This window comes from Sander lucioperca, chromosome 22, assembly GCF_008315115.2.
Source record: "Sander lucioperca isolate FBNREF2018 chromosome 22, SLUC_FBN_1.2, whole genome shotgun sequence".
Lineage (NCBI taxonomy): Eukaryota > Metazoa > Chordata > Actinopteri > Perciformes > Percidae > Sander > Sander lucioperca.
In genome coordinates this window covers 12,971,882-12,994,896 of record NC_050194.1, presented here as the reverse complement: position 1 = coordinate 12,994,896, position 23,015 = coordinate 12,971,882, and the positions used below count along the sequence as shown (strand labels likewise).

General features: G+C 41.1%; 1 protein-coding gene across 2 annotated transcripts; it reads right to left on the bottom strand.

Annotated features, from left to right (window-relative positions):
* Nucleotides 1-7,558: 7,558 nt before the first annotated feature.
* Nucleotides 7,559-22,057, bottom strand: LOC116061118 (ubiquitin carboxyl-terminal hydrolase 31-like). 2 transcript variants are annotated; one of them, XM_031315041.2, is made up of 16 exons: nt 20,603-22,057; nt 17,146-17,283; nt 16,802-16,890; nt 15,777-15,869; nt 15,384-15,519; nt 14,874-15,024; nt 14,459-14,639; nt 14,263-14,374; nt 14,071-14,165; nt 13,728-13,805; nt 13,475-13,604; nt 13,015-13,134; nt 12,620-12,845; nt 12,365-12,523; nt 11,621-11,773; nt 7,559-11,514 (listed from the first exon to the last, which is right to left on the bottom strand). In XM_031315041.2, exons 1-16 carry the CDS (start codon nt 21,137-21,139, stop codon nt 9,995-9,997), a joined length of 3,918 nt encoding a protein of 1,305 aa, XP_031170901.1. In that variant the 5' UTR covers nt 21,140-22,057; the 3' UTR covers nt 7,559-9,994. The 2 variants fall into 2 exon arrangements, with proteins under 2 accessions (XP_031170901.1, XP_031170902.1); XM_031315042.2 differs by having other exon boundaries at nt 7,559-11,511; nt 20,603-22,055.
* Nucleotides 22,058-23,015: the final 958 nt, after the last annotated feature.

Sequence of the window (23,015 nt, the reverse complement as noted above, 5' to 3'; positions counted from 1 at the left end):
TGTTACAAATCAAAAGCCGCCCTGCCAAGACCTATTTAACTCGTCTTCCAGCAGAGAGGGAGAGGATGATGACAAAGATGTGAGATTTTGTTGGGCGCGTGCCCTTTCAAGATTTAGATCTGTGAAATTCTGCAAAGTCCTCCAAATTTGAAACAGTCGTTCAGTGCCATCTCCTTGTTGTTGCATCCGTTTGTCAGACAGGCGGGAGAGTCTGTTTTCTTTGGAGCAGCTAAAGTGAGGTAGAAATCTGATTAGATTGGAGGAGTAGTCAGACCTCAGCGTCTCTCTCACCAGGAGATGTGTTCTAATTAGAGTGCGTGCCTCATGTCTCACTGAGGAGAATAACAAGCCTCATCCCAAGGCTGAACCTCACATCCACAGCGAACCAAAACACATCTGATGTATCAGCAATCCCTGGACTCCACACCACACTTGAGTCGACATGCAGGGCATTAGGATTTTGTTGGGGGTTTACATCACTTGGCAGCGCTCTTTAAGCAGGAGGCCTTGCAAAGTGGGAGCAACAATGAGGTAGAGATGCTCTGCCTCCTGTTTTTAATATGAAAATATATCCTTCAGGTGATGAACACACCTTAAAACCCCCATTCATTAGCAAACTAATGGAAAGCAGCCATTTTTATGCTGCATTTATACCACTAAGAAGGGTGTGTTTTTTTTCCACATATGGAGCTAAAAGTAGGGACAAACTGAACCTGGATGAAATTCTGGGGGCTGTGATTATGGGATGATCCTGCATAAGCCTGCTCCAGTGTGTGAAGCAATTTGAAATTACATGTCAGTCTTGGTTTGTTGTGCATATGCCTTAACACATATTTCAAATACATAACTAGGCTAAGACAAAATGTCCAGTTGGCAGACAAATTAGATTTTGTTTGAATTGCTACTCAAATTTGGTGAGAAAGACTACATCTAAAACAATTTCTAAACAGTAAAATATTTTGTAGGGTTGAATTATAAGCCGTATTGATATTATATTTACAATAACAAATTAAGATGATATGGAAGACTTGAATATTCCTGCACACCAATATATTAAATACATAGCATATATTATTAATGAAGCATTTAATATTGATAGGTCTACATTTATTATCTTGATTGACTGGCAATCTTTAATCATAATCAACGCTGATGAAAATTCAAGAGTAATTCAAATATTGAGCTTCACTGACTATTGAAATGCCTATTAGTCAATCTAAATATAAGATCATCTTTAGTACTTGTAGAAAAATTATCCTGCATGCTTTCCTTTTATGGAAATTGTATTCTATTAGACAAGAAATTATTTGTTGTGCCTGTAAACATCAATGCACACACACACACACACACACACACACACACACACACACACACACACACACACACACACACACACACACACACAGTGGAGGATGGTCCAACCTCCCCGGGCGGCTTGTCTCAGATTGGATGTCAGATGCTGGAGACAGCTGCACTCATCACAGCTTTTATGAATACATTACCTTTTATGTTCTTCCAAACACTGATTTATCATCCTCAGATAATCAAACAGGACATATATTCACTCACCAGTTCTCTGGAAAATTGGAACTTTCAGAGACTGTGTAAGACAAATATCTGCAGCCAAAATAACTGCAAATCTTTTAGCCGGGTGGTAAATCAAACCTCATCTTTGACAGTGTGTGTGCAGATGTTGGTGCCTGTGGGGGTTTTTTTAAGTTTTTTTTAAAGCAGAGATGACTTATGAAATATCAAAGTGTGGTATTTGCCTCCATGAAACTCCACAACATCAAAGCTTCCCCCCACCCCTCTCCCACAAGAACCCAAGAATCCTCGTGTTTTTCTTTTTACCCGTGCAGCCTTGCCTGTCTTCTATCTCAGCATTGCTCAAAAGGCAAAATAATCTAATGATACAAGATTCAAGATGGAGAGACTGCTGCCAACAACATGGGGAGAAAAAAAAAACATTTTGGGTGATGATTGACATCCCTGCATCGTTTTATTATTCCTGTGATGTTTGTCCAGACACACTGATGCCAGAAATTGTGGCCTCATACTTTGGCTGATGCAGCAATCTGGTGATATGCGTCTCTCTGCCTGCCAACCACCTGGCTGTATGTCCAACTTTTGACACTTCACACCTTGCTCTCAAGCATCCTGATGAGTCCGCACCCGGAATTCCAGCTACCCACTCCTGTGCATTATGTAGGAGAAATGAATGTGCAGTAAGTGGTAGGAATATGACTGATGGGTCTCAAGCCTTTTACAGGTTAAGGTTTTAAGTATATCCTCTGCCATCTTAGGCAGAAACATCACTTAGTTGCCTAAAATGTCAGTGAATTAATTAATCAAAGCACTAAAGTTAAAAAATATTTTACAATTAAAGGCCTCCTGAAAGATACTACACGGACTAATCCCCACGCACACTCTAGTCCACACACAACAGCACAGTCTCATTGGGTGTTAAAGTTGTTTTCAAGGCACCACTTACCGTTTGGGGTTACGTAATTCAGCCGTGGATGTCCCACATGACACGTCATGTATATTGCATGCCTAAAAAGCAGCTCTCTCTCTCCGACTGCACTCAAGGCTTGCTAGATATTTCATCTCCAATTAAAAAGGAACTAAAGCACTGCATCACTGGACTCAAGAGGAGAGAAATAATTGACATGCTCGCTCCTGAAACAAGTGAATAATTCAATTTGTTTTTAATTTGGTGGAGAATAAAAAATCGAGAATACGTTTAGTTATGTGTAGGCCTAGGTTGTTGCTTGGTGTGATGCAAAAAAATCTCTATAGGCTACTGTAGATGAAATATTAAGATACATTTGGTCATTTGGTAAATGTCCTTTTTCAGAATACTTTTCTCTGACTCTGGAAGTGGCCAACAAGAGGAAAATGAAAAATAATGAAAGAAATCCCGACGGAAGCTATTTATGCTATTTATTTGTGTTTTATTTCAATTTCTCTGGTGCTAGGTGTTGGTTGCTGGATGTATAAAAGATATAAGTGGACAGAGAGGCTCATAAGCTCTAAGGTGCAGTAACAAGAAATAGTAGCAGCGATCAACTGAACCAGAACTGCTGAGGAAGACAAAAAAAAACTGATTTTCAAAGGCTCAAATGACTTGCTGCTTTCTGAAACATCCACACTACAGTTGCCTTTAGATTAATAGTTCTAGATTAGTAGGAGTTTACAATCCCCCATCAATAAAACAGATGACATTATCTTGGAATATCACTGCTTGCAATGCAATGTTGTCAAAGAAAAAGCGTGAATTGGCAGTAATTTAAAGCTAGTTAACTAGCTAACAGCGGCCACTTTGGCCTCCAAGTAGCAAGTCCAGTATGGAATAATGTCAAATGCTAAATTGTAGCATAACAGTAGTCCAAGAAGAGAAGGGTTACAAAGTCTACAAACATACTTGGCAATGTCTGTTGTACAGCAAAACTGCAATATCTATCAAAAGTTAGCTAACATTAGCTATCATTAGCAGCTATAAGCTAGTGGTCATACCAGATCAAGTAGGCTAAGCTTTAGCAGCAAAACTCCTGCGTTGGTGTTAACACTTTTGAATTATTAATTTGTTAGAGAATGCATGTGCTATTTCTTCACTCAAAAGTTATATAGTCTTGCTTTAGGATATTGTCATTTAAAGGTGCTCTAAGCGATGTTGGGTGACGGCACTTCTTGTTGACGTTCAAAGTTCAAACACAACGAGGCTAGGTCGCCCCTCCCTCCGCATGCGCATGATTACGTAGTAGAAAACTAACAGTGTCCCTGTGCGATTTGTACCACGCATGCGTTGAAACACTTCACGACCAAACATCACAACTTTTGTATTAAATCTTTATTATACAATAGTCATACAAACAATCAAGACTTGTTGTCACTGATCCAAAACCGTGTAGCGACGTCGTTGTTGTGTTGTTTATGTTAATGTTTTAACTTTTAATACTTCGTTTTGACTAATAACCATAGACTGTATATTATTAATGCGATGAAGTGTAAACGTACATAGCTAAGTGTCCTTTCGAAGACGGGATGACAGCTCTTCCAGCCACCACTGCTACATGCTAACGGCAGTAAACATGTCATCTTAGCTGGCAATGTTGTTAAATTCTGCCCAATTCCGGGTCACATTCCTGCTGAAACATGTCCGATTGTGTAGTGTTTGGTTCAGAAGCCTTTATCTGCGATTTTTGACGTTAGAAAGTGCTGCTTCGTTCCACTACAATCTAACGTTAGCATACTCATAGCTAACTATTGTAGCTGCGTGCTAACGCAACATAGCGGAACATATATAGCTGGCTATATATGTACGTATGTAGCAGGACTTTGTACCATAAAAAATCACCAATAAAGGCTTCTAAACCAAATACTAAACAAATACAAATAAAGTAAAGTGATCGGAAATTGGGGTGAAATGTCCAGCATTGAGCTACATAATAGTTTGCTAGGAGTATGCTGGTCTCTCACAGAGATATCATTTGTAGCCCTGTTTTTACCTGATACTTTCATAAAAGTACAAACACATAAAGTGAGAGGTATACACATGCTTAAACTTTATTTCAAGCATGATTAACCTGAAGCAGGACGGAGTCATGACTTAAAACACCAAAGGAAGGCTTCTAGCTCAGGCTAGCTAGCGTTAGCAAATTCCCTTCAAAGTTGCAAAGAAATGATGAAACGTAAAATTTGAAGCCTTTATTTAATTTGCTACATGGTGTTGTACTGGATGGCCAGACGACGCTCCGTATATCATTAACAGACACTTTAGGAAACTCCAGCAAACACCTTGTAAACTTCATCTCTGCCATCATAACGGTCTACTGTCACTGTCTAATGTTTTCTTCTGGGAACCATAGAGCTGTGCGCAAGCGTAGAACTGATCAGGCAGTGTCGTAAAACACGTCGAGTTTCTGCACATGCGCTGAATTATGTGCATGCGCAGAACGGATCTTACAGGCGGTACGGATCGGGTACTGACCAATGGGGTAAGCTTCTCCTCGGACCGCGAACCTCCTATGGCGCCATTTTAATGCTACAAAGCGATCACCCCCCGTTAGCATTCCATTGACTGCCATTCATTTTGGCGCCACTTTGACAGCGAATAACTTTACATCTGAAACGTTTAAAGACTCTATTTGTCCATTGTTTATTTCTAAAGAAATACGACAATGTATAAAAGGCTCCATTACCTTGTACCTCACGTTATGGCTCCGTAGCAGACGTTTTTGTAAAAATAGGCTAACGATTGTGTCATAACCACGCGACTTACTGTCGCATAGTAGAGGAATTACCGTATAGTACAGGAGAAGCGTGCAGGCAGTTTCGTCTCACATTAGCTGTTTAAGTGTAATTACTAATGTTAACTAGCATTTTAGTTAGCAATGATTAGCCTGTGCCTATGTTATCTCCTCACATATACTTACGCTCTCCGTCTCTGCAAGATTGGGAATGATTGAGATTTCTCTTGGCACAGCTACCAGAAGACTTACAACTTTCAGACACGTTGCTCACGGCACATTTAAGTCGTCTCTCTCAGTTGGAGGCTGCGCAGTAACGCTCAGCGCTCACTGGAAAAGTGCTTCTAACGGCCTTCACTGGTCTCCGTCCAGAGCAACGGGATCTGTTGGTCCATTCTTATATACAGTCTATGGTACTGACACCCTCCCTTCCGTGCTTCTCCGCACTAACCCCCCAACCCCCATCCCCAAATCCTTCTCGTCGGTTATTGGCTGGAACACCGTTTGTTATGTTCTGTGGTGCAGGTTGGCGCAGTTTGTTTTTGTTGTGTTTTTTTACACTGTGTTCAGGGGACAGGCAGCTCGTGGATAGTGAGAAGATGTTTGCTGTATGTGACAAAAAATGTTGTAGCCTAAAAAACGCGTGACATCACTTAGAGCACCTTTAAACAATGTCATTTCAAGAAAGTTAATGAATGAAACTGAGTGACAGCATCTCAAGATATTAGATTATTTTGCACTTGTCCTAAGAATATGGATCGAGTACCTCCAGGGACTTGGAAATAGAAAATCTAAGATTTAAAAAATTACTTAAAAGGCTTTTTTTTTTTTAACTTAAAGTTTTCCGCTTGTCTGTTAGTCTCACACCTTTTTTCTTGTGTATTCTGTCAGACATTTTAATGTCCCAGAGTCCTTTGGGTTTTCAATAAAATATCAGAGGCTACAATGTCATAAACACCTGTTAATTTAATGCAATATTTATAATTATTTATTTAATTGAATAGCGCTGCAGCATATAAACCATCAGTTTGTTTAAATTGTATCATATATAGTAATTCAACTCGATGGTAAACGTTTTTGGCTGTACTGTAGGTTGGTGTGCTTTTATTGCATCAAAGTATGCAAGATATACATGTAGCATTATATTGTTTTAGTGTTATATTAGTGGTGTTTATGACATGGTAGCCACCTTCTGTATGTTGCCTTTTCCCGTGTTGTCACTGCATCAATCCATCCAAACAGCAAGCAGTGGAAAAAGTGAGAGCTGATCACAAAGGTCCTGCTTTTCGTCTTCTTCTAGACCAACCTAGCCAGGGACAGTGTTTCAAAATGGAGACTTTGCAGCAGGATTGAATTTGGCCACAGGAGATATCAACAAAGGATTGATCAATACGGTTAGATTGCTTCTTCACAATGCATCAAGCACACTAATGTAGCAAAAGCAAAACATGTAAACTAATTCAGCATGTTAGAGACATTATATTCAGGAGTCAAGAAGGGTAATGTCACATTTTGCATGTTAAATTTAGATAAAAGTTGCTGAATTCTCCACTGTGGTCTTGCTAATGATGTTCTCTTGGAACTGGTACAATTGGCAAATGATTATTGATTTCAGCACTCGAGGAGGCTGGCTCCTTTACAGAATGATCTTGCGCCGGGTTGCAGTCTGTGAGTTTTTTAATTACATTCAAACATGCATATTAATTCAACAGCCTCACGCTTTTCTGTAGAATACGAGACAAAATGTTCCATTTCTGATGAGCTATGTGATGCAGAGCCTTCCTGCTGGATGTGAAGAGAAGCATGTTGCAGCTCCATCGCACCACAGGCCTTTTATTTTTTTTAATTTTTTTTTATTTCATCACTTCTCAGACAGCACAAGAGGTGAGAAGAAAGGGGTGAAAATGTAATTCCCAAAACTGATGACTGTTATACAAAATTACAAGAACAGAAAGACAAAGAGGCAGCATTAACTCTTAATATGCCCAGCCTTGGGCCAAACTAATAAAACCACAATTGAATCAGCTCCAAATAAATGATTGTGCTGCAGTTTAATAGCATATCATCTCCCTCACTGACAGCAATGGATTTGACGGTACTATAAATCTTAGTTATCCCAGAAGTTGAAATTGAAGGGCATTTCTCGGGGACAAATTCACGTTGTTGCTTTATTTCCCTCACTCATTTTGTTTGTCACCTGAGGTTTTTTTGGCAAACACTGAGCTCCACCCAGTGGAGACAATGAGAATTGTAAAAAGAAAATAGCTGTACAAAAAGTGTAAATGTAAAACAAAACATCCAAAGCTACATTATGTCAAAATGTTACTTAATGACATGATTTTATTTTGTTGTTTCATTGTTAAATCAATGCCAACATACACTGCTACCCCACAAAAAGATGAACACAGTACACGTCAAACATTACATTATATCACAGATTATGAATGGAATAATAAAAATCATTCTCATGCATTTGTGAAAATAAATCATTCCCCCCCATAATTTTGTTATATTTATACATCCCTTTCATTTATTCAACTAATAAAATTAATGTTCATGTGACATACATATATATGTCAGTTATCGTCAGGTATCGGTTTATATACTGCATGTGTTGGATGTAGCACAGTATCGACACACTGTAGCCACCAGACCAGGCACTAAGGACAATACTTTATTCTGCACCATGTGCCAGAAATTAAAGTAGTTTGTGGTTTACTGATGACCACTTTTCCATGACTGTGACTCTGACATTCAGTAAATCTATAATGCTGACTGACGTATATTATCACAACCGTCAGTATTAAATTTGTATTTGGATGGGACTCCTGTTACAAACTCAGTTAATGGTGCCTTCCAGTGCAATCTTTCACAGTGGGAAATGTACAGCTTGTGTCTTTTGTTGTAGGTTTTTGAGATAGGTTTGAAGTTTGATTATACACAACTTGAATTAAAAACATTATAAAATATTAGAGAATATTATAATATAATGTATTGAGAAGCAGACAACAAGCCGGTCGTCAGTTCTTCTATATGAAAGTCTACTGTGCCATTTTAACTCCTGGTAAAATTGTACATGTTTGTCATAAATCTCAAACAGATGATACATGAAAGTTATACTCTAACTTGTAAACTCTTTTCTGTTTTCTTGCCAAATAAAATCTCTTCTGTTAAAAGTTGCTAAAGGAAATAGTGAGGAAAAATGTAAGACAAATGAATACAATGCAGAAAACATTCATTTGCAAGTAAGTTAATTTACTTTGAGAGGGTGAATGAGCAATACTTATCATTCATACAAAATGTATATTACTTTGAAGAAATGTGCAAACAAAGCTTTAATAAAGGATGCCTCCACATGCTCTCTGATGCTGGCATTTGGAAAAATATACAGTTAGAAATATATACACATCCAAAAGTAGCACTTCTACATACTCATTGTGGGCATTAGCAAGAATCTGCTTGCATAGTTAAGTGCATGCATAAGCAAATTTATCATGCAAGAACTGTCATATACGTCATAATCTCTTTTCTCAGTCTATGTCAGTGTGTTCAGTGTTGATCTACTCTGCGATGCAAGCTAAAGATGTGTACAAGCTGTGAAGTCACACATGAAGACGGAAGATGGGCTGACTCAAACATACCATAATGCTCTATGTACATGTATGGTGCGTTCAACGAAGGCATCCCGTCAGTCTTTGAATACGTGTGCGTATAGTGGCTTTTTACATTAACCCTGTGTTCATCTGAGAGGAATGTTTGGAGATGTCTGGCAGTCTAAAGAGGCTGATCCCCATGAGGAACATGGGCACCGCAGTTTAAGTGTTGGCATCAGCAGCTGGAGGGCAGAGGTGTTGACGGATGGGAGGTTGTCTGAGGGGTAACAGGTCTGGTAAATAAAACACAAACATTTAAGAACCATTACAAACTCACGTCTCCAGACATTTAACACCAACGACACATGCTTCATTCCTGCACTTTCTTCCCCTTCTGACTTTTCGAATGTCTCGATTCTGCCTGCACAAAAAATACTTCTTAAAGGCTGTCGCACAATTACTACATCAAGGAGCATATGTAAACAGCGCTTCAGGTTAAATAGGCTTCATTGGGTTTGACTTGAAATTACATTTTCAGTGCTTAATAAATATTAAAATGTAATTATAAATTTACCAACAGCTGCAGGTATACAATTGAGATTAAATACTTCACTTTGATTATCTGAGGCACTGATGTTTGTTTACATATGGCTCTCAATATTGATCGAGAGCTGTACATGAAGACTTTTGGAAATAATTCCGTGTTTCACTGCATCTGCATGTTAAAAATTGCCAGTAAACTTCCTTTGGTGACTGAGAAGTCTGTGTTTGATGTATCTCAAAAGTTTCTTCCCACTATTATATCTGCTTTCCACCTTGTGCAAAGTCACTTTTACTTTTCACCTCCTACTGAGATGTACTTCTCCCAACTATGCTACAGACAGAACAAGGCAATCATTTCAATACATGTGCAGTCCATGCTTATTTACAATACAGTATAATATTCCTTAAAATCAATGCAATCCATACAAAGTGCTTTGTTAAAATCCATTCCTTAATAACTATTTAACAACGTGGACAGTAGGTGTCCAGTATGGCAGCTGGTATTCAGTAACCACTGAAGAGCTACAGGTGTGTTAAAGATGTTAGTTTGATGGTTAAAACACCTCAGAGCTGCACTAGAGAGATTATTATCAGGCCTTTAAAAGAAAGTCACTTGGCCCTGTGGCTAGTTTGTGTAGAGCTGATGGGGATCTTCCTGGACTGCATCGTCTTTTTAGCAGGCTCTTTCTTTGAAGGCTCTTTTGCATTGGCAGCGGACTTGCCGGTCGTTTCTGCTCCAGAAAGCTTGGACCTTGTGGAGGGCAGCAGTGAATGCTTAGCTGCAGCGGACACCTTAGAGGATTCCTTGTCTTTGGCTGTGGTCACATTAGTCTGGGCCTCTGAAGCCACATTCTGGGCTTTCTTGCTCGCACCGTTTGGGATTCCCTCTCTAGCTACATCGCCACCACCGTCCTCTGGACTCACTTTAGCCTCTCCCGCCCCTGCTTTCCCACCATCAGCTGATTTACGGGTCTCTTTGGGCCTCAGAGCAGTTTTGAAGAAGGATAAACCTTTGTCTTCTGTCTTACTGTTCCTACGAGGTCCTCTTGATGGCGGGGCTGCGCTTGCAGAGGAAACACCCACACTTGAGGATCGGAGACTAGCCATGGAGGAGCTACTGCTTGAGCTCCGGCCAACCGTCCTGTTCTCCACAGCACGGCCCGGCCTGCCCTCTGCTCTACTAGCAGCACTCGACCTGGAGGGAGGCCCTCCGTGGTTAACCTTCTTCTCTGAGACCACGGTAGTCCGCGAGGATTCCCGGCTAGTGCTCCTGTCTGCTGCTTTAGTCCTTCCTGAGGCTAAGCTTTTCTCGCCTCCCCCTTTGGGTGATGTCCTCTGAGGGTGTGAGCTTTGTAATCCTGGAGAACCACTCTTCTTCTGTTGGCCAGAGTCAGGATGTAATACCTCCGGGGCTTGGGATGATCCTTTCTTGCAGGGTGTTGCAGTTCTTGAGGAACCAGCCTTGCTAGTTTTAGGCAGCCCATCGCTTTTGTCCTTGGGGGTTGATGCTGATGCTCCTGTCTTGGTCTGTGTTCGAGACGGTAACTTGTCAACAGCTGGGGATGCGGGAGACAGAGAGCTGGATGATGTTGAGGAGGTGGCAGGGCGTTTCTTGGGACTTGCTGAGGTCCTTTTCACACCGGCGCTATCTGCAGCCCCATTTCTTTGTTTCAGGTCCTTTGCAGTTGCCCCGTGTCGAGGACTGAGCTGTTCAGCAGCAGTGACTACATTGTTGTTATCCCCAGCCTGGGTGGAGCTCCTCTGCTCTGCCTGTGCCACAGTCTTGGAGTGAACCTGCTCTATCAGCCTCTTACTGCCTGGATTACTATCCAAAGCTGCAAGGGTCGACTTGCCCCCTGAAGCTCTGTCTGGCTTAGGTGACCCAGTGCAGCAGGAGGCTGACAGCTTGGTATCAACCACCTCTCCTATCCTCTCGAGTGTGGTGGAGGAAGAGTGGGATTCCAGGGAGAAGCGTGAGGGAGAGTTGGAACGGAGTTGGAGTTTAGCAGAGTGGGACCAGGGTGGTTTAGTGACATTTTCACTGAGCACCAGTGGGCTGGCAATGGAAGACCTTGAGGAGAATGTCTGTCTTTGCATGCCTCTTACTGCTGGCCGGCTCGATAAGCCTGCATGGTAGAAAGATATGCATCAATATAAGAACTTATCCACATTTGTCACGTTTGAAGCATTGAAAACAAGTCAGAAATTGTGTGTATTTGGATAAGTCTATATTACCATCATCCTCGCTCCTTTCACCAGCAAACTCAGCAGACTCAGAGAGGGAGGCCAGTGAGGTGCGTCTGGAGGAACCAGATGAGGCTTGGCTAGGTGGACGGCTGCCCATCAGCCGACTGATCCAGTGCTCACACAAAGAGGAACTGGTGGATCCTTAAGTCCCAAACAGACAGTGGTTGAACCAGGGGTTAATGCATAGACTGTATAGGGTGAAGCCAAAACATCTGGATCGCCCCCTAGGGGCTGGCTGCAGTATTAGGTCATAAATCCCACCCCCTCCATGTTAGAGGATGGGGCATGGGACAAACTAAAAAAATCAAATTACACATCAAATACATTTTTCCCAAAGATGTTTTCTGTCATTTTAGGTAGTTGTTATCATGCTGATGTTCGTTCAAGTGTTTATTTTTTGGATAAGTTTGTTTTTTATTAGTTTGATGCTATAAAAACGGGGTGAAACATCATGATTGACAGCTGTTATTGACATATATTGTTGGTTGGGTGGCTGTATGGGCGGGACTTCGATACCGCGGCTCCACCGCCCGATCACTACTGCGCAGACTCTGGCTCCAACATTACGACATGGCAGCGCCTGTATACGGGATATTTTGGCTTCACTTTTGTACAATGGGAGGAAGTGGAGACGGGTCGTCCATCTTCATATACAGTCTATGGGTTGCACATGTATAATATATTTAAACATGTACATACGAGATTGTACAAGCTAATAGCAATAAAGATTACCTCCCACAGAACTGTTGGCAGACCAAGATGGAATTGTGGCACGTCTTTGATAAAACAAGATGTAACCGGTCTGCTTGCAGACCTCATCTTCAGGTATGGGCTGGACATCACTATCATCAAAGCAATACCACTGTCCATCTATGGAGTTCTTACAGTGAGCTACAGGACACAACACAATACAATTATATTAATATCTTGGAAAGCTTTTTTGAAAGGAAAATCAGTTATGGTTGGTTGTTGATGCTGCTTTGCTACCTGTGTAATGTCCTCCCTGCATGGTCCCATGATGGTTACACACTGCATACAGGTCATAAAGATAGTCCTCTGGGTCACGGCCCATCCCATAAGGTCGTCTCCACGGTGACCAGTGGGAGGGGAGACTCCAGCTGCTCTGGCTCCTCTTTACCATATGGGGTGCCATGTCCATGCCTGTGAGCGGGAACTTAACCATGTTCTGCATCTTCATTCGTCGATCCCCATCCTGAAGTCACGACACATTTATGGCATTTCATTTCTACTTTTTTTTAAGTTCCTACACAGTAATATGAAAATGAATAATCTCTTTCTCTCACTTATATATATATTTTCTTTTACTTTTAGAAATCTAAGCATTTTGGCACCTTTATTCACTAGACTGTCTACACGAGTACCTGTCTAAAGCGTTTCAGGTGAAGTATGAGGATGTCTGGTAGGGTCCACAGACTGAGCTTGATGCTGCCCTGCTGAAGCTGCTTACAGTGTGGACAACGCCATGCATCATCAGGAGCAAGCTGAAATGAATGTGAAGAAAAGTCAGTAATTAAACAAACATTTTACCTGTTAACATATGCTTTTTGTATAACAAAGGTATGAATTGATTTCTTTAAACATTTTGTAAGCAATATAATATAGGAAAAGAAAAGTGGCAGAAAAGTGTAATTGTACTGCCATCTACTGTTTGTAATTGTCTGCCCACACCACCCATGTCTGGCATCTTGACATCACCACTGAAATCAAATAAATAGAAATATAACCCAACATCACATCCCTTACTCACGCAAACCTGAATCTTAGTATGCAGCAAATAATAAAACACTCCTGCAGCCTATATGACAGCATGTCTCAGCCTACCTGCTCCTCTTTGGTGTAGAGTTGAAAGCACTGGGCAAGTGAGCAGGTCTGAGGCTGCAGGTGCTGCTCCTTTACTTGACGCACGCTTTCAGCATCTGGGATGTATTCATCCTCAGTTCTTTTGAACAGACTGCGGGGGCATAACACGGCATAAGTCACAGAGGGATCACACAGAACTTGAAACACAGTCACACATCTGCCTGCCCTGAGCTTAATTCAAGTGCGAGTGATTGTTGCTTCAGATGTCACTTACTAGTCTTTCGTCTCCTTGTCCCATTCGACAACAATTTTGACATGAGGTGGCCCTCCAGGACCGCAAGACTTGTATGCCCTGTTGGTAAATAGATTGAGAGAAACACACATTATATTTTTTATTGTATCTCATTATAATTTTCTTAGAAGAAAATCTCTCAAACCCAGACAAGCTATTATATATCTCAGGAGATATATTAACATCAAAACGACTGAAGAGTCAGCCTACATACTGAAGCTCTTTTAATAACTTCAAGTGGATTGAACTCACTGCAGGGTTTATACAGTATAATGACTATTCAAGTGCGGTAACACTCCCCCCTTGTGACGATAAGTAAAATTACCTCTCCACAGAGGGATGGCAGAGCGGCTGCTCCTCCTGAGGCAAGAGGTATGTGATTCCAACCACTCCTACCACACGCAAAGTGAAGGGCCCTACCTACAAGGGTCAAGGGTAAGACGTTAAAAAACATAACACTTTTAAAATGTAATTAAAAGATTATTTAAAAAAAAAAAGGTATGTGATGAGGATGTACCTGCACAAAGACTCCAGGGCGCAAAAGATGCCGCATCTTCTCCAAGATCTCTTTCTGAAGTACATCCCATGTCACTGTACGCTCCAAATACAGAATAAATGGATTACCAAACCTGCCGGAATTACAAAAACAAAACATCAGTTTTAAAGATTTCCTTGGGATAATGATTTAAACCTTTACAAGTGTTCTTTAATACCTGCGTCCTTGCTGTCCAGCGCAGGCTCTGTTACACACCAGCAGGACGATCTTCTCAGCCTGTCCACTATTCTTATTGGGACTCTGAGGTGGGGTCGTCGGCTCTTGTATTTGTGTGGATATCCTATTATTATCTGTGCCATACTTTAGGTTGTTCTGGTTGAGATTTGCATGTGGGCTCCCTGTAATAAACACACAAAATGTAAAGATGTGTGTGTGTGTGTGTGTGTGTGTGTGTGTGTGTGTGTGTGTGTGTGTGTGTGTGTGTGTGTGTGTGTGTGTGTGTGGGAGCTCCCTGAATAAAGCACATCTCTAATATTAGTCCATTTCTAATCTGATCTCGACTCCTACAGGCGTAATAAGACAAAGAGCTAAACTTATTTCTCAGGGACAAAAACAGGATGTACTGTATGTACCGCTTCGCTTGGAGCGGATCTGCTCCGGTCTGAATAGCTCAGGTGTCTCGAAGGCAAAGATGGAGTCACTCTCCTGAATGATCTCGAGATCGTCGTCGTCGTCACAGAAGGAACGGTGAAAGCCGTCAAAGTACATTTCAGTGAGGACGATCTGAGCAGAGACGGGGGAACAAAAGCAGGTTTGCATTTGGATTCAATCATTTGATGACAATTTGTGAAACAAACTAACAGGTAGTGACAAAAAAGAGGTGCTTCCAAATATCAAAAGAGGCTTTATATTCTGAAATACACTACATATATATGGATATTTATAAAGCACTGATAATAAAAGGCTTGTCTTCTACTATGAGATAAATCAAATACAAACTTGACCATCAAATTCTCTCACATCCGACTGAAAACACTCCTTCGCCATTCAGTTTCCTCAAAGTAGCACACCCATTCTTTAATCCTCTTAATCTTGATACATTAATGGCCCTTAAAAAAGGAAGTTTCCTAATAAGACAGCACCTGTTGGGCAGGGATTTTGGTCTCTTGGGCCACAGCTTGTCTCAGCCTGGACACAGTGCCAGAAAGAGGCACCGCCACCCCGACTCTCATGCAGTGGGAGCACTTTCCTTGGTACACCACTGTCACATACAGGGGCCTGCGACACAGAAAGACTGGAATTAATTGGCTGTTTCATAACCACGACTGGACTGATGTTGCAAACATAGACAGCATCTTCTAATTTTAACTTCCTCCTGTCAGATCCTTCATGGTGTTTGTCAAAGCTGGGTTTGACACTTCTTTTAATGCTGGGTTCAGACCGGGGTTCGTCTCGTTGCATGTTTTGAATACAGGGACTTTTTTTTGTCTGGTAGATGTTGTCTTACTCATAAACAAGATGCAGAGTCATCTTACCGTGTGTGAGGTACCGGGATTGGCAGTGAGATGCAGAGGAAAGGATCAAAGGTGTTGCTCTGTTTCTGGCAGTGAGGGCAGGTCAGAGAGGACCTACACAGAGACATGGCGAGAATAATTACATTCAGCTGGAATATCGTGACTGTATATCATTACAAAGAAATTTATTTTTTGGAATATATGCTTATTTACTTTCTTGCCGAGAGTTGAAGGAAAACATTGATACCACTATCATTTGAATGAGCTGGTATAGATCTTCTTATCTAAACTCACGGCAAGAAAGAAAATAAAGAGTATTTTGCAAAATATGAAACTGCTCCTTTCAAATTAGTGGAATACAGGATAGAAAATCCTAACATCCACTTCCAGAAACAGGGCGTTCACAATGATCTGTACAGTTTGCTGTTAAGAGCATAGGAAAGCATACTGTAAAGATGCAATATTATCGGTGTATCATTTTAAACATCAGTGCTATATATTACAGTAATGAATAATACAGTTAGAGTATTACATATGTAATGTTGCACCTCATGTGAGCTGTTATGTCTTTTATTTATGATGTCTTATTTATTCTTCTGTACAGCACTTTGGTCAACTTTGGTTGTTTTAAAGCGCTTAACAAATAAAGTTGGATTGGATTGGCTTAGATAAAATCGGTTACAAGAACTTTATATCCTTGGAGTTTAAACTTGTAATCACTGTTTCTTTTTGTCAATACAATCGCTTCAAGTTCTATATTTAGGTCACGCGATGACACCGGAGCAAGTTCTGTTCTCTGAAGAAAGTCGTGGGATCTGATCAAAAAGCTCTACAAAAAAAACTAGTAAGTGAACCTTAAGTTTAGAATATTTTATCACAAAAGTTGTGTGTTATGTGTTGTGTGGAATACGTCATAATTGTTGCGATATAGAAGATACAGGATGGTATGAACTCCTCATTGATTTTCAGTCAATATGAATGTGAGCTAGTGGTAAATATTTGCAGTCGGTATAAACAGATTATATACCAGCAATTGAAAGTTTCACCTGTATTGTGCCTGAAACAACTCTTGTACAAAAGATCCAGGTGCTGGTAGTGGAGATCCTTCAGGGACATTTTCCTCTTCTCCTGGAGGCTGGGAAAACATCAGAGACACAGAAAAATGATTTGGCAAACAGGTACGGTAAAATGCATGTTATATAACAGCGGCAGTCACCAGTAGTACACTTTATAGTATCGCAACATTCCGTTTATTTCAATATTGATCAGCTGAGAATTACAAAAGGGTTAACATCCTGTCAAAACATAAAATCACTGTTCAGATATTCACATAACATTGAATATAAAGGTACTCTGTACTGAGAAAACTGTGTTCTAAGTTGCTGTTTACCTTCCTAGGGGGTCTGATGTCAGGGTGGATGATATGGTTGAGGTCTTCGTGAACTCTATCCAGCAACCAGAGGAGGAATTCCTGGGCATCGTGCTGGGAGTTACCCTTGAACTGAAGAGCGCTCTTGGAAACCACATTCTGCAGCAGGACAAATAAATGATTGGTTTAAGTGGACTGCTCCTAAAACAGAAATGATTTTGTCAACATTACTGTCTCGTCATAAAATATTCAGTATGTTTGACCAGGATGATGATCAGCACAATCCTAAAGGGCAGCAGAGATGCGGGTGATGGTGAGACGTAGGCGCGGAGAAGCTTTTCAAAAACCGGGACACAGGCTGAAAAATCGACATCTTAACCTCACTGACAATTAGCTATCGGAGATGACAACAGTGTTTACTCTGCAGAGCCACCCAGTAAAGTCACCTCTACTGGCTATCAAATGTCACGCTAGGTCAAAGATATGAGGGGACTGTGCACTGTGTGTCTTTCCCAGCCTGTCCCACCAGACGTTCTTTTTTCATTTTGAAGGCATTACCAATGCAGCCTCAGCATTTTGTACAAGATGTGGTGCAAATAAAGAACTAGCTTTCCTTCTGTGGCTTGGCTACAGAGGTTTGTTGGTGATAGCTCTCGAGCTAGCCGTAGTATACTCCCCTGATTATAAGGGGTGGGAATCACCACAGGCCTCACAATACCATACCATCACCATACTTATGTCACGATATGATATTATTGCGATTTTAAACATATTGCAATATTCTGCGATATAATGCAATTAATTGCCCAATTTCAAATTATGTCCCCAAAAGAAAGCTTTTTCAACATCGGTTTCATCTAAAAAAAATCATCATTTTCTCTGTTTGTTCATCTTACTTCAATTTTATTGCTGCAAAATGGGATTGTCAAGCAGACAAACGGACCAACACATATAAGAATAGATCGATACTTGGCGTCTGTGTATCGATACAGTACTGCCACGGAAAATATCGCGATACTATACTGTTTCGATATTTTCCCCCCACCCCTACTGATTATGAGTTAATTTTAAGCCGAACAAACAATTAAGAGATTTAGACAGAGAGTGAAATGCGGACTGAATATTAATGAGGCATTGTTTTAAATATCTGTATCTCGTGAAAACAGCACACCTTGACAAAAATAGTGTGTCCTATGAATGGCAATGCTTTCTCAAGGTTCTGGTGAAATAAAGGAAAGTGTCAAAAAAATGGGCCTGATGCTTTGTGTGAAAGTAATCATTTCAGTGTCAAAATATTGATGATGCTCACAATATATGCAACAGTACAAATATAATTTGAAAAAAAGAATGCTGCTCTTAAACAGTTACAGTGACTAGTTATTCCGTTCAAATCAGTTTGTCATTTAATATCCCTACAATACAGATCTACATAATAAATAAAAAGAAAACACATCTAATAATTGTATCAACTATTGATTTCAGTTACCTTGTGTTGTTTACAGACTCCCACCATTTGTTGGATTTGTTTCCCTATCAATCACATTGTCAAATTAAGCATCGTATTTCACAAATGGTGAATGTCTCTTGCCATTATCTATGAGAGTTTGTGCAGATCGTACTCTGTGGCAGTTTGGTGTACAACAACAAAATCCTCAAACCAATTGCTTCTGGGAGAAAATGGTCTCTGAGACACAGCGGATAATTCCCCTGTGTTATTATTACGGATGTCTTTCTAATGATCTTTAAGTGCTCTCAGTTTAGGCTCAGATTGTGGTCGGAGGGAAAGAGGTGCAAAACCAAAAGCAAAAAATGTGTATGCTGAGCTGTGATGTACACTGACCACAAAAATAACATCACTAAAGTTCAATTAGCTGCACTTAAGTTGGAGATGTACAAGTTGGTGAGCAAAATAACAATTTTGCCAAAAGAGTTTGAGCATGAGAGTCCTTTCAATCCATCCAAATATTAGATCTTTGAAGTTATTAAAAGGGAAAGTCTACTGACTGACTTTATTTCTACTGCACGAACATACGGAATGATGCTATTAAAAAGCAACAGCTTGGGATGTTAGCCAAAATAATTTACATTAGGAAAAACTTTAAAAAAAAGATGAATCACCATTAGCTTTTGGATATATTGCCAGGATTCCTCATTTATCACAAATGAAATACAAAATGTTACAAATATTGTTAATGTAAAGTGTCTGATAGTCTGGGTTTGAACTTTTTTTCCTCCAATGAGTTACAGATTCAAGGCCTCTCACTCGGGAGCGAACAATCTATATCCAATCAGACAGTTTGTACTTTGGCTGGCAACCAAGGTAGAAAAAAGTGGACAGAAATAGTAACACTGTCAAGAATAAGCAATGTGTTGTAACAATTTAAATCGTCTCTGTTAATTTGAACTTTTGAAAGAAAAAAATAGGTTATCAGATAGAAAAAGACATAAAAATAAAGTATCCCTGTTGCGAAAGAACAAACCTTTGTGATTGTGACAGGCGAACCAACCATGAGGTGAAATGATGAGAAAGAAAAGGAGGCTGCAACAAAAGCTGATAAGTGTGGGACAGACAATAAAGCAGTTCCAAAAACAGATGAGTTTTATTACAGCTCAGATCTAGGACTCAGCTGACCGGCTAAAACAGCCTTTTGAAGAAAGCAGCGTTAGTCCAGGAACACTAACGTCACCTGTTTCATTAGGATTTATACTCCTATAAAAAGGCTGATTGTAAACGCAAATATTACATGAACTCATATCAGAACTGTGAGCTGTGCTGGTATCTGATTCTTGACTAAAGATGAGACCTGTCTGCAATTATTCTGACAAATGAAGGAATTTTATATAAGATAGACTCAAATTCATATTTTCCGTACTAACCAGTGGGACCAAAGCATCTGCATCTAGTATTATAGATGTCAGTATTGACAGAGCATAGAAAGTTGTTTTTTTTAAATTTCCCATTGAAGATTTAAAAAGGATTGCGCAGCACAGTAGGCTAGTCTCAGATGCTACTGATCCCACTTGTCATGTATTGTCCTTAATGGTACACAAACGGCCCAAACTGGGGCTGAGGTGCTATTCAATTAGGCCATTTGTAATCGCAACAGTGACTGTACTCTTCTTTTAAGAATGACATGGACCAAATAAAAAAGCTGGGGCTCCTGATGACGAACAGCAAAACAACAAAGTTATTAACTTGAGAAGACCATATCCTCACCTGACATCTCAGTTTATTTGTTATTAAATTCCTCTGTAAGTATTAAAATAAATCAGGGGGCACTGAAGGTATGTGGAAACTTTATTCTAAGCAGGATCAAGTTTGGGCACTAAATAGCCACTCTCTCTGTAGCCATAAAGTGTAATAAATCTAACAACAGACACACTGTCTGTTGTTAGATTTATTACACTTTTGAAACAAATTCATCCAATAACATTCTTCAGACTGACAGTAAGGAGCCCTGCATGATGCACAGCCTACCTTGAAGTCTCTGCTGTGCTGAGGTGTGTACTCGAAGGTCCACAGAGCCCGAACCAGACCGGACAGCTGCTCAGTCACCTCCCCTGCCTCCTGCTGCTGCTGGCTCCCCTTCTTCTGCACCAGCAGCCCGTTGGACTTGGACTTCTCGTTGCTGCTGGTCGTCTCTGCCCCTTTAAACTGCTCCAAAGCCAGGTACTCGGCAAAGAGCTCCGTGTTGCTCAGGCACTGTAAGATAGCGTTCATGAAGCAGGTGTTGCCGTGGTTCTTGAGTCCGGCGACACCCGGCACCTTGTCCCCGAAAGGGAAACCCCCGCAGTCGCTATCGTCGGACGGGACTGACCCTCCGGTGGTGGTCGGGATCAAAGTTGCGTCGTCCTTCTCATCCTCGGCGGCCTGCTCCTCGGTACCGAAATGAGACAGAGTCGAGAGAGTCCGGAGAACCCTGTTCATAAAGCTCCCAACGGAGCGGACAGAGCTTCTCCGGAAGAGTTTTTTACTAAAGGATTTCTTCTCCTTGTTACTGACAACTTTCGACATGGTCGGTCTGATGGCTTTTCCCGCTTTTTACGCCTTAATTCTTGAAAGGGTCCCCTTTTTCAGAGCATCGCAGCTCCTTCACTTTCTGGTGTGTTACAAAAGGCCCGAGCATATTTCACAGAAACACAAAAGGCCTGGCAGTTCTGGGGATCATATGGAGACAGTGGAGTAGCATGAAATCAGCCCACTTGCAACAATGCGTATGATTGCATAAACAGCCTCCATGGAGAGCCGCTATCAGGGCGCTTCACATGAACGCATGGGGTAGTCCCGCACCAGCCGGCAGCCATCATCTCTAGCGCTCGGTCCGGTGACATAACATCACCCGTGTCATTGTTCAGACACAAAAACAAGGCGATGTGGTTGAGTATCAGTGTCCGTCAGACATGAACATCAAATCAACCTTTTACAATTAGGCTGAGAGTGACGAGCGGAATCCCTCATCATTTATTAAAGAAGCCGCAGCTCCACCCTTTAAAAGGCATTTCTTCACCTCTGGTCATCACATCCACGGTGATGTTAAAAACTGAGCGGTTGGTGATATTTACCCAATGGATGTCTTCCCTAAATCGCCTCCACGGTGGGCACGCTCGCAGGAGCTCTGCCAAACTGAGGAACACCCCGACCGGAGCGACACAGCCCGCGGCTCCCTCGCGTTTGTCCGCCTTGGAGCATCACTTCGTGGGCCAGATGTGAAAGGTGCACGTTTCGGTGTCCCCATCTAAAAGTTTTTTAATACTTGTCCCACTCTCCGTGCGCCTTAATTCCTCCTTCGGGTGGGATTCATGGCGAGGCCGCTTCTCCCGTCTCCATCATCATCTGAACGCACCGATACTGCAGGCAGGCAGGGCGGTAACGGCTGACGTCAGGGCCAAACACTGGTCCATGTTGGAGGAGAGCAGGTACAGCGGCATGTGATGCTCGGTGATGCTACATCCGCGTCTCTGGACAGCATGGGCACTAATGAGCGCCAGTTGGGCAGCAAATTGCGATATATTATCACGTCATTGTCAGAAAATAAAATTGGTATTTATCTGATACATTTAGGGTGTCGCTCTAGAAATCCCATGGAATCTACAAAACCACAGAGGAACAAATTAGTCAAAGTATTGGTGTCCATTTAGGGGTATTGCAACGAGTTTAATTATATTTTTGTAACATTTCTTTCAGCCATTTCTAATTGCTATTGTTCCCCAAAAACATGTCATTTTCAATCTGTTGGTAATTTATAAATTCAATTGATTTCTTATATACAAATAACTAATTATTTTTAATTATTTATCAATCTGCTGATTATTTAAAGTGCTCATATTATGTTCATGTTCAGGTTCATAATTGTATTTAGAGGTTGTGCCAGAATAGGTTTACATGGTTTAATTTTCAGAAAACACCATATATTTGTTGTACTACACATTGCTGCAGCTCCTCTTTTCACCCTGTGTGTTGAGCTCTCTGTTTTAGCTACAGAGTGAGGCATCTCACTTCTATTCCATCTTTGTTGGGAGTCGCACATGCGCAGTAAGTACTGCTAGCTAGTCAGTTGCAGAGCATGAGGGTGTGCCGTGCTAGTCGAGCATATAACGTGTGTAACAAAGTGACGCACGTTCGTCACAGAAGTAAAGGCTGGACTACAATAGAGCTGTTTGGAGCAGTTTGTGAACAGTGTTTTCTGTTGGAGATGGTAAGTGCCTTTGGGGTGGACTTTGGGCTTTTTCACTTTGTAAACCTATAACGTGGACAAAAAAGATATACAACACAATAAAGCAAAGGGAAAAAGCCAAAAAGCATAATATAAGCACTTTAACATTTAATACAATGAAAAATTACCTAAAGCCCAAGGTGACATATTCAAATTGTTTTAGTCGGACCAACAGTA

What these genes read in the sequence shown, in the direction of transcription:
- LOC116061118 (XM_031315041.2), bottom strand. Translation starts at nt 21,139, where the DNA reads ATGTCGAAAGTTGTCAGTAACAAGGAGAAGAAATCCTTTAGTAAAAAA. An exon ending in AGCACAGCAGAGACTTCAAG is followed by an intron (nt 17,284 to 20,602) that starts GTAGGCTGTGCA and finishes GTCCTGCTGCAG; the next exon opens with AATGTGGTTTCCAAGAGCGC. An exon ending in ACCTGAAACGCTTTAGACAG is followed by an intron (nt 12,846 to 13,014) that starts GTACTCGTGTAG and finishes TCGTGACTTCAG; the next exon opens with GATGGGGATCGACGAATGAA.